The 15,549-nt window shown below is 35.1% G+C and overlaps 2 protein-coding genes across 5 annotated transcripts; one reads left to right on the forward strand and one right to left on the reverse strand.

The window, feature by feature from the left end:
• Positions 1-51: 51 nt before the first annotated feature.
• Positions 52-3,903, reverse strand: LOC122276205 (thioredoxin-like protein AAED1, chloroplastic). Its single transcript, XM_043085775.1, has 9 exons — positions 3,607-3,903; positions 3,260-3,401; positions 3,056-3,101; positions 2,277-2,336; positions 1,933-1,969; positions 1,308-1,387; positions 1,091-1,182; positions 568-628; positions 52-258 (listed from the first exon to the last, which is right to left on the reverse strand). The coding sequence occupies exons 1-9, from the start codon at positions 3,809-3,811 to the stop codon at positions 199-201; spliced, it is 783 nt and encodes a 260-aa protein (XP_042941709.1). The 5' UTR covers positions 3,812-3,903; the 3' UTR covers positions 52-198.
• LOC122276211 lies at positions 3,794-15,143 on the forward strand. Of its 4 annotated transcripts, none has more exons than XR_006228788.1 (7): positions 3,794-3,934; positions 9,205-9,809; positions 10,433-10,534; positions 10,633-10,668; positions 10,807-10,935; positions 11,222-14,802; positions 14,911-15,143. XR_006228788.1 is itself a non-coding variant. In XM_043085781.1 (2 exons), the coding sequence occupies exons 1-2, from the start codon at positions 4,281-4,283 to the stop codon at positions 9,395-9,397; spliced, it is 318 nt and encodes a 105-aa protein (XP_042941715.1). In that variant the 5' UTR covers positions 3,943-4,280; the 3' UTR covers positions 9,398-9,705. The 4 variants fall into 4 exon arrangements, 1 of the variants encoding a protein (XP_042941715.1); XR_006228787.1 differs by having other exon boundaries at positions 3,798-3,934; positions 9,173-9,809; XR_006228789.1 differs by lacking the exon at positions 3,794-3,934 and adding an exon at positions 3,941-4,373.
• Positions 15,144-15,549: the final 406 nt, after the last annotated feature.

A 15,549-nucleotide genomic window follows, 5' to 3' on the forward strand; every position in this document is an offset into this window, starting at 1 on the left:
AGTCTTTTTTCAAGAAAAATATTATTTATAAGCATTCCAAATCACCCCATAAATATGAAGTACTCACTTTTCAAGGTTGGAAGCGATTGAAACATAATGGGGTCAGTGTGTTTGTATGAGATAAGTGTGCAAAATATAAAGTAGAAGCGAATTAAGTAAAATCACAAAGAGAATTTCAGTAGATTCATCATTTCTTCTTCATGAACAACAAGCTTTCAGAATATCATTGATATCAGGATCATCCCCAGCTTCTTTGTCCTACTCAAAAAGAAATAAACAAATTTTACATTTAGTTAGAATAGTATCTAGCATAAGACCTCAAAACTTTAAAGCCTTGAGTAGAGTCTTTCGATACTCCTCTTCGATCTTAATTGTATTAGAAAATCTATTTAGACAAGGTTATCGAAAGTGTAAAAATATACACGTTAACTTTTCTGTGTGTTAGGAAAAAAAGGAAACCATTGATCAATAACAAATATATGACAATGGTCATATTGATGATTAATGGTGTTCTGGGCATGAGGACAAAAGAGAAAGGGGATAGGCTATGATGATGAGCTTAATTACCTTGTGAACGTATGAGATGTTAGTTTTGCCAGGACCTGCAACTATAATTCCACCTTGCTGCCTGAGAAACAACAAACTTCCACTTGTTAATTTTAAAAATAGGGAAAAAAATCATCAGTAAGAAAAATGTAAATTCTACCCTTGCAGCAAACAACTCATATTTGAAAAGCTTAGCCAAAATAGATAAAGATCATTAAAGCAATTGTCTTATTGAAGGCAGGCCTTATAATCTATACACTTCTATACTTCTTCATATTTTTTTTTTATTATTTTTAAATTTACCCATTAGTGTAGAGTCAACTGTTACCAGATTTCTTTGGTGGCTTCCCCAGGATCTTGTTTAAGCCACCAAGGGGATTTAGTTATGATGGATCTAGGTTCTGTTGATAATACCATTAAGTCAAGTCAGGATGCAAGTTTTGTTGATGGTTGCTAGGAGTTCAAGAAAAGTACATAAGTGGATACTTTGATCTCATCTTTAAAAAAAATGGACACGGTCGTTGCAACAAGATGTTTTGCATACCAGCCACCTCTAGTCACAATGTCCTTTTCAAATGAAAGCTTCCAGTCTTGTCGATAACCTTCCATGTATAATTGTATTATCTTGAGACCTGCCTACAGTGTCACAAAAACAACTAAACTAAGAATTCCTAGATGCAATCACAAAGTGCTAATTTTCACAAATATCTAATGTAAGCCACAAGTACTAGTAGAGTTACCAAAAATGGATTTTCACATACTTTAGGAGTGAATGTAGTTGAAACCCCTGAGACAAATTGTAAAGCCTCATACGATGAGTGGGTCGGGTCGGCATAAACTTCTGAAAGAAGCAACATGTTTTATTAGCAAGCTGCAAAATTAAGACACATTACAATTCTTTCTATTGGGAAGTATAGACTCCACAACATAAAATTGAAAAGATTTCTCTTTCATTCTTTTACACCCATGCTTTGATGAGTAGTGAGGTCTTTCTACAATGCAGGCTGCTTTGCAACAACATGCATGACACCGACATTGTTGGCATTACCAAACCTTTACCATCTCGTCCTCATTATTACCATATTATTCTTGTTATCATCATCATCAATTGGCAATAGAAACAATGGTTCCATATCCGCACAGACCCCTTTATTATAGAGTAATTGAAATTTCAACATATAAAAACTGTAAGAACTTAAATATAAACAAGAAATTTAAAACAGAAAACAAAATGGAACCAGAAGTGCACATGTGATTGAGCCAGAGACACCATCTCATCTTCATGTTTCCATTTTACTCCATTGATAGTAAAACCAAAGTAGAACTTGATGTACCACAGTTGATATAATAGAATTCACGTAGTATACAAATTCTTCAGAAACATACCTCCTTTGAATTTTGTTTGCTCAATAAATGCTCTTGCCTACATAAAATACTGCCACCAATTACTTCAAAAATTTATATTATTTCCTTGATAAAAAATTGGGACAAAGGGTGAAAAATGATTTTGGTGAAGCATAATGTTGTTAGTCACATATTTATCCTTAAAAGACGAAGAGTGACATTGGTTTCTTCATGAAACTTCCATACATATTTACAATCACCCTTATTCCAAGGATGGCATATTGACACCCAACAAATACACGAGCACCTTATTATTGTATCCTTAATTCATCTATTAAGTCTTATTGAAGCAAGTATTAACAGTTCAATTAATCATCAGTACATACCTGATCAATACTACCAGGTCCAATTACAACCAAAGCCACACCTGATGCATCCATTATATCCTATCAACATATCATATATATATTAGCACTATGTTGATATAAGCACTTCCTACTTATCGTTTTAAACCAACAAAAATTAAGGGGGAAGATGCCAATAAGTTATTAAGTCTTTTTTCAGCTACCTGTAAGGGTATGAGAGGGTTCCCTACCTAGATGTGAACATAGTAGCACCCTAGGTACTTGCTGGGAACCGAACAGGAGGGGCCTAGACGGAGATAAGCCTCATGCGCTCCTTCAAGTCGAGTTTGAACCACTACTTAGATTATTGCCCTAATAGGAAATTGAAAGAATCCTTTCGTAGTTAATACTAATATTCTAAGGTGAATCCATATTTGGATTTGAGCTCATGATCTAGTAAATGTCAAATCACTTAGGCGTAACCCAAGAACTATTGAGCCACCAACCTTGGTAGTAGGTCATTAAGTCTTCTATAGGCTATAGGAACTCATCCTAAATATAACTATGTATTGCCCTTCCTTGGAAACATCCATTCAATTGATTTGAAGCTGGCAGTGATATAAAATAAAAGTTTTTCCTCTTCACAGATCCAGTAATTTCTAATTAGCATTGACATTTTTATCTATTTTATGCTCCTCAACAATCTTTCTTTGTTGTTAATATCATGGGGGAGCAAATATTTTGTTTATTTTTGTAGGTAGAAATTAGGTTATAGTCAAATGAATGAACGCATGACATCTATAGTCCATCCACACACTTACCTTCTTGGTGGCAAGATAATCAGCTCGTTTGCGGCAAAAGACACACCTGCAAAATAAAAGACAAGTACCATACACAAAATGATTGATTGGTGCGCACTACTTAAGTGAAAATATTACCTCCATTAACTTCTACTATCTATTTTCTGTCCATTGTGACATAAATCTGCACAGAATAATCATATATAAATATATATAATCTCTGACCCGAAATGGCGAGCGAATGCCACGATAGCTTTCCTATCTTTCCACAAATCAGAAATCGGGATCGCATTTCCATTCAAATCGAACACTTTCACCGTGTCAAGCACATTTGCCGTATCTTCACTCACCACTGAAGTATCGACAGCTATTGACATCCGCACATGTCATAATTCAAAATAATTACGTTTGTTTGTCGAAAAAATGAGGAAATATAAACATCATCTCAATATTTTCATTGCAAAACGGTGGAAATTAATAAAAGGACACGTATTATTCTTTGCTTTTTTGCCTCTTTTCTGTTTATAGAAACCAAAACATATGATTAGTACAAGAAATTTAAACAAACCTACCAGGAGAGCCCGATATTGCAGAAGTCATGACAAGGGTTTGCCGTAGTGAGAAACTGGTTGTATACCTTAGGTGTTTGGGAATCGTAGAAAGTCTGAGAGTGCGATTGGGTGATAGGCCAGGAAGCAAATGTGTTGAAGTAGGGTTGGTGATATTGTTGGAGCAGAGATTATTGGTCGAAAGTGTGGTAGACAGAGAAGTTGCCATGGATGGATGCTCGAAGGATAAGCTGAAACTCTGCCCAAGGATTTTGGTTGCTGAACTTTTTGGGCGGAATCGTGTCCGTAGGTCGTAATTGTGGGAAATGGACTTACACGTGGCAACACTCTGGTTGGTCAAAATGCTTCAATATTAGAAATTCGTGTGGTTATGCTTTGGCAATTAAAACTGCATGATGTTTCGTTGCATTCTTGTAAACTGCATGTCGCTCCTAGAATTTGAACCACATTCGATTTCCTTTCTCCCCTTCCCCTCCAACGGCGGCCATTACCCTCGTGTCAAAGCCCTACTCCATTTCTTTCTTTGAGGAGATGCTTTTATCACCGGCCACTGTATCCTATGCCAATCCTCCTTTTGCCACTCCCGTCCCTCCAGAATCCTGACCATAATCTCATTTCCGCAATGATCTCACGGATAGAAATGTCCAGTGGCTATTACTGGGCTCCCCAGCTTGGGAATGGGAACCTTTGCCAGCCGCCTCTCTAACATTCTCGGCGTACCCTGCGTCGCTAACGGCGATCTCGTCTCCTCCGGCCCCCTCTCTCAACTGGTTTTTCTGTTTAATCCCTGATCTATCCGTTGGAGCTCATATTACTTTGGATTCTTATTATTTTTCACAGGCTAACTTTCGAAGTGCGCTAATTTTATCCCATTTTTTATTTGTTTTTTTTTTTTTTCGGTTCTGAAATCTCTAATTCTTGCTTACTATTTAGCGAAATGGTTTTTATTTTTTCGGTTCTGAAATCTCTGATTCTTGCTTACTATTTTCTAAAAAAAACAAAAGAAAAAAAAATCTCTGTCCGCCAATGTTTCAATATTATTAGTTCATAATTAAGTTACGTCTGTCATGTATAATCCCGCTAATGTATCATTTGTTGATATATTTGGGAGTTCTTGCCAATTAATATCCATGACTCTGCTAGAATATTCCTGAAGTAGATCGAGTTTTAACTCAAAATTATAGAGTCCCTCATCATATATGTGTCTATTCGATATTTGTGATGATTTAATTGTTTGATTTGTCACAAGTAGCTAAGAATCACTCTATTTGAGCTATGAGCTGTCGGGCTTGCCATGAATTAGTGTTGTTTATGTTTTACTGTTATTGTGTTAAAGACTCTGTTTGTTTGGTTCTAAAGTTATTTTTGTAGAACTGTGTTTCTCGTTTTCTGGTGTTTGATTGGGTTTTGAGATGGCTGGTCATCTGAAATTGATTTGGTGAGCAAAAATTCAAGCTTTTTTTTAAAGACTGGTTTCAAACTCAAAAAATGTTGAAAACCAACTCAAAAATCTTAAAACCAACTTATGCCATCGCCTGCCGTCTATCCACCACCAAAATCTCCCAATATTAGCCATTGAATTAGGGACAAAGGCACGGATGTTGGAACATATATAGATACACACTATACCCCTAATGTCCCGATGCCCCTTTTTTAATCTCTTCACTATAATGTGTAACTATGTTGGGTATTGCTCATTACCCAAAAGAAAAAAAAAAAAAACGTCCACAGCAAAACTTTGACCATAATTAGCTACCCAAATTTTCTGTAAAGGGCGAAGTTTTCTTTTTCCATCCCATTGCAGATGGATGAAACTTTCAATGGTACGTGAAGTAAGTGTTTTGGATTTCTTCCTTTCTCTTTTAAAGTGACTCTCAACTGGTTCATATATATATATATATATATAAACTTCTCGGATAGTATCAAAATCAATTGAAACTTCTTCGAATTTTCCCCGAAAACTGGAAAAGGTTATTATTTAAAGTTATGAGACAATCACAAAAATCCTGTTACATTTCCAAATGGTTTATAGTTTTTAAACTATGAAAATTATTATCTCAGGTACATCTTTTCATATGAAAAGTGTTATTATAGAAGTATAATGTGATGCATTAATACCAACTCTATAATTAAAAACAACATTTTATATAAAAAATTTATGCTAACCAAACAACAAAAAGAAAAAAACAACTATTTTCAAGTGAACCAAATTCCAAAAAATCAGTTGTTTTCTTGCAAAGAATTTTGCTGGAAACAGTATCCGTACATAAATGTCATACTTCAAAACAAATGGAGCCTGGTTGTTTTTATGCCTTACTTACATCTTATTTTGGAGGGGGAAAGAGATTTAAAAAAAGAAGAAGTAAAATATGTAATATCTCATTCATCCCCTTGATTGGGAGTTTAACAAGCTAGGAGGGATCATTCCCTCATTTGAAAGTTTGTAAACGGAATGGGTAGTTGAGAATATACATTCCTTTTGTTTTCCCCTCAAAGACTCGACTGTTCATTCGCACAAACTTGGAAGGAATCTAAGGAATAGAAGTCATAAAATCTTGACCAAGATTATTATGATACCCCTTTTATTTTGTTAGAAGCCTGTACCACCCCTCTTCATGCCATGAAACACACATCTAGATGCTTTTCACCTTATTGCTATTTAGCTCTATGTTATAAACATTGTAACTTATTTTCATCAAATGAGAAATTGTGAAATTTCATTTCATGGAACATTTGCTATATTTATTGGGTGTCCTTTTTCACTACTCTGTGTGTTTGTGTGTTTGTGTGTGTGTGTGTGTGTGTGTGTGTGTGTGTGTGTGTGTGTGTGTGTGTATTATGATAATGTAGTGTAGAAGTTAATTGCTAAAATTCCCAAGGACATCAAAAAGAATAAGATGAAAAATAAATAGAAGACTTTGAAAAGAATTGGTGAATGCCATGACATGGTTAAGGAAGCTTTTAGTGGATTTGGTTGGAAGGATTCTTTAACATGTGACAAGTTGAAACTGGAGTTTTGGAGCCGTGATAAATTGCTATATTTTTGTGAGTTTATTTTTATTACAAAGATTTATATTTGTTTACATAGTGCTAAGAATGTTTTTTTAGTGTCTAAATTTGTAGTCAAGAAATGGTTGAAAATACATATTTTGACACATTACTATGGTACAACTTTGAGCCGAATTCATAGCAATAGTTGATCTTGCTGAGACTGAAAAGGAGAAACGCGTAAGGTATGTTACCTTGAGTACTACTAATGACATCGATATGATGATTTTATAAAATGAAGTTCTTTTGTAAAGCTTTAAAATGGATGAAATTGATCAAATTATGTCACTTGAATTTAAGGCTTTCCAAATGATCAAGTGAAGAAGGAGAAAACCTTTTTATAAAAGCAAAAAAAATACTAGATTATGGTAAAAAGAACACAATACAATTGCTCATTATTTGATAATATGGCTATGACAATTGATAAGGCAACTAATGTTATTACTGTTATTGCGAAGTCTTTATAAAAAATATCGAGTAGAAACCTTAATGGCTTTGCAGGTATTGGACTGTATACAAATTGTGTTATTGACTTCATATTTTTTTGTGGATAATCCTATTTATAATGAGATTTTATTTGGTTGCACAGTTGAATTCACAAATGGCTCTTTTTGTAGTCACTAGTGACAGAAGTTGGATGCCATTCCAATTCCTGTAAAGCTGTAACGATTTCCGTTGAAGTCTTTTTGTTAAAGACTTTGCAATAACACTCTTAATATCGGTTGGCTTATTACTTATCAAAAACATATCAGTTGGCTTATTAGTTTTCATCATATCATAAATGAATGGTTAATTGTATTATATTTTTCATCATATTCTGGTATTTTTGTCACTTTTAGAAGACTTTCTGGTGAAGGTGCTTGGAAAGGATAAGCATCAATCTCAAATAACATCGTTTGTTTGCTTTCATCAACTTCAAGTTGTCAAAATAAATTTTAATCTGGAAGACCAACATATATATCGATGTCATCTATAGTGTTTGATACTATATACCTTACATGTTTCTCCTTTGCAGCCTTAGCGTGATCACCTGCTGCTCTATCTTTGGTCCAAATTTGGGATGTCTAAAACAATGTTATCGAGTCTTGATGTTTATTCTTTGATGAAAGTCATTGTTTAGTGAGCATTGATTCTTGTGGAGAGAGTCTCAACGTTATCTGTTCATGTCACTATTTGTATTGAAAAGTTTAAGTTAAATGTAATTGTGCAGCTGCACATAACTGTGTATAGGTTTTTATACAATTTGTTTCAAATATAAAAATGCGGCCAAGAATATGGATGATTCAAATTAACACACTTTATATTGATGCACATGCTGAGGTATGAAGTAATTTTCTTTTGCGTCAAGCATCTATCATAGCAACGTTATGTTTCTTTCATAAAATGTCTCCTGTTTTGTCTGGATTCTGTTTTCCTGTCCAATTTTTTTTATTAGATTGTTGGGTCCCTTTTGGAGAGGTTGTTACTTCTAATAGTATAAAGATATTGTGTCATTGGCTTTTTTGGGTTTAGTAGTTTTCCCTCCTGGTATAAAAACATTTGCATCATAGCTATATTTACTTATTAAATGATCTTGGAAAACATTTTCTGTATTTTTCTCTGCTGTGCTAAGTTAGGAGAATTGACTTGAATTCATGTAAATTTGTGGATTGGATCTGTGGCATGGTGGTTTTAGGAAGTTATTGGCTGAGAGTTCAGCTCTTTCCAGTATTGGATTGTTTCAGGAATGGTGGTGGACGAGATGTGTTACTTTTTAGGAGTCTTTGGCTATTAAATGTAATGATTTCTGATTTTGGGGTATTTTTTTCTCGAGTTCTTAAAGTGGATTATTTTCTATGCATGCCATTCTAGTTTTTCAAATTATGGGATATAGTTATTATTGTAGAAAATGAGATTATTATTGCCCTTCTCCACTTTGCAAAGGTAGAGATAGTTAGTTTCTTGGATTTGGGTTTGACATTTTGATTATAGTGAATGCCAATAATTGTTTTGAATTAAAGGTTTTGGACTGGATAGAAAAACCATCTTTTTGAATGCTTTTTGCAGTTGAATTTTATACAATGCAATGGACTAAGCTCACTAGTAGGATATCAAACCATGTTCTTAAGCATTTCTATCATGTCCTTACAATCTCTTCATCCATCTTGTTAATTAAACCATTGGTTCTCAATTCAACCAATTTCTGTATTTACAGTTTAGACATGTTATTTCCACAATTTTTTTCACAACTAAGAAAACATGCCTTGCACATTACACTACTGCTAGTATGTATGTATATATATATATACATGGGAACCTGTATGTGATGCTAGATATATATGTATAGTCGTCGGGCGCATCGCGTGTGAAACATTTTTCCTAGAGAGAGAGGCTCTCACTCCTCTCTAGAACCCGAAACAGAAAAGCTACCCAGAGGGAGGTGGGAGCCTCGGCTCCTCCCTCCCTCCCACCTTCCCCGTTATTTCCTTTTTTTTTTTTACCGGTTTTTCTCCAGTTTTTATTTTGTTTTTGCTTTGTTTAGGTGCTTGAGAATAAGGCCTTCGGTGGTTGCAGTTATGGAGGCTTAAGGGCGACAGGGATCCGTTTGCATGGCTGTTGCATCGTGGCTCAAGTCCACTTCCCCAAAGGCTTCATTTTAAAGACCATCCCGCCACGAACCAACTACGCGGTGGGTGAGAACATTAACTCTGTTGCTGTGAAGCAGAAATGGTGGCAGCGTCGATGGAGCTGGAGATCCTTGAAGTGAGTGGCATGGTCCATCTATGGTGGTGCTAGGCGTGAGTGGTGTTGCGGTGCAACACGGAGGGATGCATTTTGGTGCTCTACTTGCCCTAAGGAAAACAGAGGTTGCTGGGGTGCAGTCGAGGTTGAAGTTTTACAGTAGAAAACGCCTCTTGCTGTCGGTGGTGGCAATGTTTTAGAGCTAGAGATTCTCGGCGTGGAGGGGTGTTGGGCTTGCGTGCTCAACCTATGGTGGTGGATGCAGTTCACTCGTGGTGGGTGACGGTATGCAAAGAAATGAAATGAAGCTCGGGCATGGGGGCAGTAGGAAAAGAAAGAAAAAAGAGGAAGGGGCTGCAAAAATGATAGAGATGAAACCCTAAGGGCCTTCCCACTTGCAAATAGGCTGGACTTTTTTTGTTTGGGCTAGGGCCAAGGTGTTTTTTTTCAGTCCATGTGTTTTTTTAGTTTTTTCTATGTATTGTGTGTTTTTTGAGTGTTTTTCATGTATTTTCGTTTATTTAGTTTGTTTTAGGTAGTATTAGGAAACATTGTCTCTAGGACCTAGGGTTTGTAGAGTTTGTACTCCACTCCCCCTCCCATGGAGTGGAGTACAAACTCTGGAGGCCTGTCTCTCAGACGGTTAGTCTGGAGGCGTTGGACAAGACCCTATTAGTCGCAAAGAAAATTGTGGGTTAGAGAGCGAGAAAATGTTAGAATTTGGCTTGTATTTTCAGGTCAGAAGTTGTAATTATCCGTTTTATGAATGAATGAAACAATGTTTCACTATCAAAAAAAAAAAAAAAGATATATATGTATAGTAACCTTATATGTGATGCTACGCTGCCTTTCTTTTGCTTTCCACTGATATCTATCTATATAGTGACCTTGTTTGTGATGCTACCCTGGAGGCAAAAAGGTGATGCTAGATATGGACTTTCATTTCTTCCCTTTGGCTTGATAGAGATCATTTCTATTAAAATGTGGCCTGAATTGTTTTTGAATGTCTTTGTCATTTCAATATCCGTTGCAGTGTCTTAATCCAATTATTATTTGGCAGCACTTATTTGCATCTTTTCTGTCCCGTGATGAACCTTTCAAGCTCATAAATGATGGATGGTTGAATCATAGTAATGGTGTCAAAGGAGCTACAAAACAGCAGGTGTTGAATGATAACTTCGTTTATTATGATGACTAACATCAGTTTTTATTTTTATTTTTATTCTGCATCAACTGCTGCCTCATTTCTCCGACGAGCAGACGTTTTTAAGTTTGGAAGAAATTTCCATAACAAAGGTACTATCAGTTGTTTTTTTATTCTATATTTCAGTTCACTTATTCAATCTAAATCCTTAATTATAACTCTTAGCAGATGCCTTCACACTGCCTCCACAATGCCTTCACCTGATTTTAACAATGAGGTTTTACAAACAGGTCTAGACATCAGAAGTTGCTATATGAAGTTTTTTACCATCTTAAATGTACAAGGGAGGGTTTGGCATCTGATTCACTGCAAGAACGATTGGATTTATTTGGGGATACAACAAACTTGAGGAGAAAAAGGTTAGAAAAGCAATATTTTGGGTTTTAATCTTTCCCCTCAATATTTATCAAAAAAAAAAAAAAATCTTTCCCCTCAATTTTTATTTTTCCATTATTTCTTGCTCTGTCTCCCTCATTGGTTAGTTCTTCTACTCTTCCATCCTGTTCTAGGAAAGCAAGCTACTGAACCTATGACCTGAAAAAAATTAATTAGCAAATATTTTATATTTCTTGGATCATGCTTATTATATTTTTTGGGTTTTAATTATAGAATATTTGACTAATATTATTTTTCTGTTGCATGTAGATCTACATTTCAGCTGGCAGAGAATCTCTGCTCAATGTAAGCCAAACTGTTAACTCACCCATGGCTCTTGCTTTTACATGTTAATTTTGTAGCAAACCTTCCCCATAGGGTTAGGAATGTTACTTCCATTACTTTTCTTCACCTCAGGTGTTAAGAAATGCCATAATTCTTATTAAACTAGTTTTCTTAATGTATCATATGTTACAAAACCAAAATAATTAATACAATGTCCTTTATATAGTCATAACAGAAGGAAGCATTTCCCAAATACTGTGTTGGATTCTTATTAAGGCATGATTAATTCAAGGTCTCTAAAACTAGTTTTTTCTCTATAACTTGTTCTAGCCTGCTGACCCATCCCCGTCACCATCAATACATGGGATGTCTAAAACACCCTATGTATGGACTGGTCATTATTTTAACATTGTGTCTATTTCGTAATCATATAACATGTTTTCTCACCTCTTTGGTCATTATTAGGGTTAGGAATGTTACTTCCATTACTTTACTTCACCTCAGGTTTTAAGAAATGCCATAATTCTTATTTAACTAGTTTTCTTAAAGACTAATGATGTTAACTGAAAACCCTTTGTTTATATTATGTTTAGTGCATGATGTGGTTCTTACATAGTATTCGACTTATTTTAGTTGTTTTTATATTTTTATACCCCAGGTGACAAAAGGTTTTGAGGATACAGTAGGTGAGAATGTTGTCCAGGAAGGTGAAATTGATAATTAGACTTGTGGCATTGAGAAAGGATTTTGATTCTATCTTTAAGATTCAATGAATTCTTTTTTGGCGATGTGTAGAACATGACAAACTATTTTCTTTCCGTAAGTGCAACTGAATAATTCTTAGTGGACATTTACCATTATCAACGGCAAGTCTGCTTGAAGTCCCATCCTTAGAGAGCACTCGTATGTTTAGCATCCCTAAAAGTGCGCCTCCCGAGACTCATTTCAGGAGGCACTACAGTTATATCTTACTGAAAAGAAAACCAACAGTTTATTCCTGAATATCTTACGAGTTAAACTACATATTAGCCACTGTGGTGCAACTAGAAATCCTAAACAACTATTTCGATTGAGTGCTCTCTACCAATTGCATACCGTAGTTTATGGTATATTTTCTTTATATAGGAGAGATATAAATGCATCTTTGAATTCATTTGATTTTGACAAACCGAATAGTGTTCTCCCTCTCTTTTAATTGGTGGGTTGGGGAAAACTTTTGGCATGACTGTTGTGCCGGTTGTCTCCTTTTGTGAAAACTGAGGTGATGCTGCGTGCCATTTTACAAATTTAAAGGTACTGTAAATAGCTTTAAAATTATGTCAAACAATGGAATTGAATTGGAGACCTTCGTTTCATGGTGGTTGCAAGTTCATTTGGACTTGTGATTAGTTTTAAGTTGGTACTTTCATGCTCCATTTGTGTGCTTGCTGAAATATAATGACCTGTATCGTTGGGTGGCTTACAAAGTACTTACACTACTTTGGATTGGTTGATCTTAGTGTCTGCTCATGGCTTAAAAATAAGAAGGGGGAAAGGAAAGGAAATTTGTTGTAGGGATATATATATAGACACATAGTGACAACAGCAATATCAGCAAGATCTAAAACATGATCAGCATCGACTTCCCAGCTAGTAAACCATGTAATTGCATTCCTTCCTAGATGAACCCGAGTGGATAAGTATTTTTTTGACTTGAGTGTTCGGGTAACAATTAATTGAGTTCTTTTAAGATGAAATGTCAAAATCTATTTCGATCTGGACAAAGGAAGGTGAAGGTCCTATTTTAGGATGCAGATTTATCAACCATTCATGTTCACAGATTGGTTAAATTGATAGAATTTTTAAGTTTGGGTTTCAGTGCAAGCCAACAAAGCTAATTAAGTGAAACTCCTGCAGTAATAATATCACAATTTCCCCTTCAAATTAACTCCACAAATAGAATCATAGTTAAATATACGAATTTTATTTAAATGTTTTACCAAACTTCATGACTTCAAACCTATTTTTTAGCTTGTTCTATGACCCACCAACCAAAATGGCCATGAAAGGTTGAGTAATCTCTACAGACTCGATATGTACTTTGTATTTAAAATAGTTGGATGAGTTGGATCATCTTTGCTTTTTTCTTTTTTCTTGGCAGTTGGTTAAATTCTACATTACCTAAGAAATGCCTCTGTTTAAGCAACATCTAGTATCTTGGAATGAACTTAGATTTCAAAAAGGAATGGTACAGCCCCAAATAAGCATAGTACATTGATAGTATATAAATTTCATTTGTCGTAAAGCGTGTAAAACACTAGTGATCCACGAGACCCCCTTGGGGTGATCCACCCTGAAGGATGGCTCCTCTTACCATTTTTTAAGTTTTTATTTTTAATTTTTGTTTTTGAATTATTATTGGAAATTATTGGATTGCTTCTAGCTATTTGATTAAAAATGGAAGACCCCACTCACATGCATGCATGTACTGAGAGAGGTGATTTTTGAGTTCTATAAGATGAGTATTGCGGCTTAGGGTATGGAGAAAAAACATTTTTCTTTGAACCTGAGTTCAGAGGCATGGAGAAGAAATATTGTTCTTCGGTTTCTACTATTTTAGTCTTATCATGCTTCTACTTTCATCTTTGTGTGCTTCTAATTTAACTGCTTGAGCGAAAGTAAATGGTCTTGGTGAAAGCCATGTGTACTTGAAGGAACTTTGATAAACAGAGTTATGTACTGCAAGCACTTATTCAAATTATAGTGCTTTTGGGGAATCTGGCACAGATTGAAGCAGCCATCAAAGGAGGCTTTGATGTGAAATGGAAGGAAGATACTGCAGCTTGTTGTGCCTGCACTGAGTCTATGGGAGTTTGTGGTTATGACGTGATGAGTAAAAATAGATGGAAACAATTTATACATGCAGTGGCAGTATTACAGTAGATGGAAACAATCTAGGAGATAGCATGAAATGTGTCTTTTTCTTAGTCAATCGGGTTCAGTTGAATTGTTGAGTATACTAATTACTAGGAGAACCACCACTGCCACTGGCATTTTAATTAGTACATGACATGCTTTATGATTAGGATTGTTGGAGCAAAACTTTGCTGAAAATACATAAATTAACTCTCTCTCTCTCTCTCTCTCTCTCTCTCTCGATTAACTTTAATTTTTCTTATGCATGCTTCCCCGCTATATATATCATTTTACTGATTAGGGTTGATTCAAACTCTGTTTCGGGTCATGGATAATGTTTTTTTATCGTTCTTTCTTTCTTTTTTTTTTTTTTTTCTTTTTTTGTTTTTTTGTAATATCTCTTTCTCATGCTTTGTTTACCATATTAAGGAATTCGATCGGTTGATATTCAATTATTTGCTTTTAGTATATAAGTAAAGGGGTTCTTAGAATTAAAAACCAACTTTAAGTAATTAAAGACCATATATATCTCAATAATCTTAATATGTAAAAGCTTGTCTCATCATGATCACTAGTTAACTGATCTCATTTTATACAGATTGGAGCAATTATGGAGGTAATTCCAAAGTTATAAGTTGGGTGTGAGGGGAAAGCATATAGCAATTATGGAGGTAATTGTAATTACTGATCTTTAATGAAAAAAAAAATCACTTTTCTCTCCCTTTCCCTTTCTTATGGTTGTTTCTGAATCTTTTGAAAAATAACCCCCTGATTTGCAGGTTATGGCCCTACCATGGGAGGCTACAACTCCAACTATAGATCTGGAATTACAGAAGATTCACTGAAGATGTTACTCTTTTTTGCAAAGATTTTGATTGTATCTCAAAATGTTCATTCATGTTATGTATTTAGATAGCCACAGTATTTGTATAACTGGAATGATTTTAAGTATGGGGATCTGTTCTTGTAGTTGTATTAGTCATTTATCAATACTTTGATGGCATTTATTTCATGAACATGTGGTAAAAATTCTTGTTAAAAGCATTTTATGTTCAATGTGTTTTCCAAAAGCTGCGGAATAACCCAAAAGTTCCAAAAGTTGAGGCCCATCTATATTAGTTGTTCAACAGCGAGCGTATCTTATCTTAATGTGTTTTCATGGAAGCTGCACGACTACTCCAAAAAAGAAAACAAAAGTAGTTAACAATAGTGATTGGTAATGGAATGTTGCCATGAGAAAATTACATACGGCCTGTTTGAGCATTGGAAACCAAAACGCATTCAACAGAGGCAGGACAAAATCCTGCAACAAACAGGGTACATAGCTAAATCCCAAGACAACAATATGTCATGAACAGCTGCTACCAACAAACAAAAGCAGCAAAAAGCTACAACTCAACTTATGCAAAAGACAATTA

The sequence above is a fragment of the Carya illinoinensis genome, chromosome 9 (assembly GCF_018687715.1).
Source record: "Carya illinoinensis cultivar Pawnee chromosome 9, C.illinoinensisPawnee_v1, whole genome shotgun sequence".
NCBI classification, from domain to species: Eukaryota; Viridiplantae; Streptophyta; class Magnoliopsida; order Fagales; family Juglandaceae; genus Carya; species Carya illinoinensis.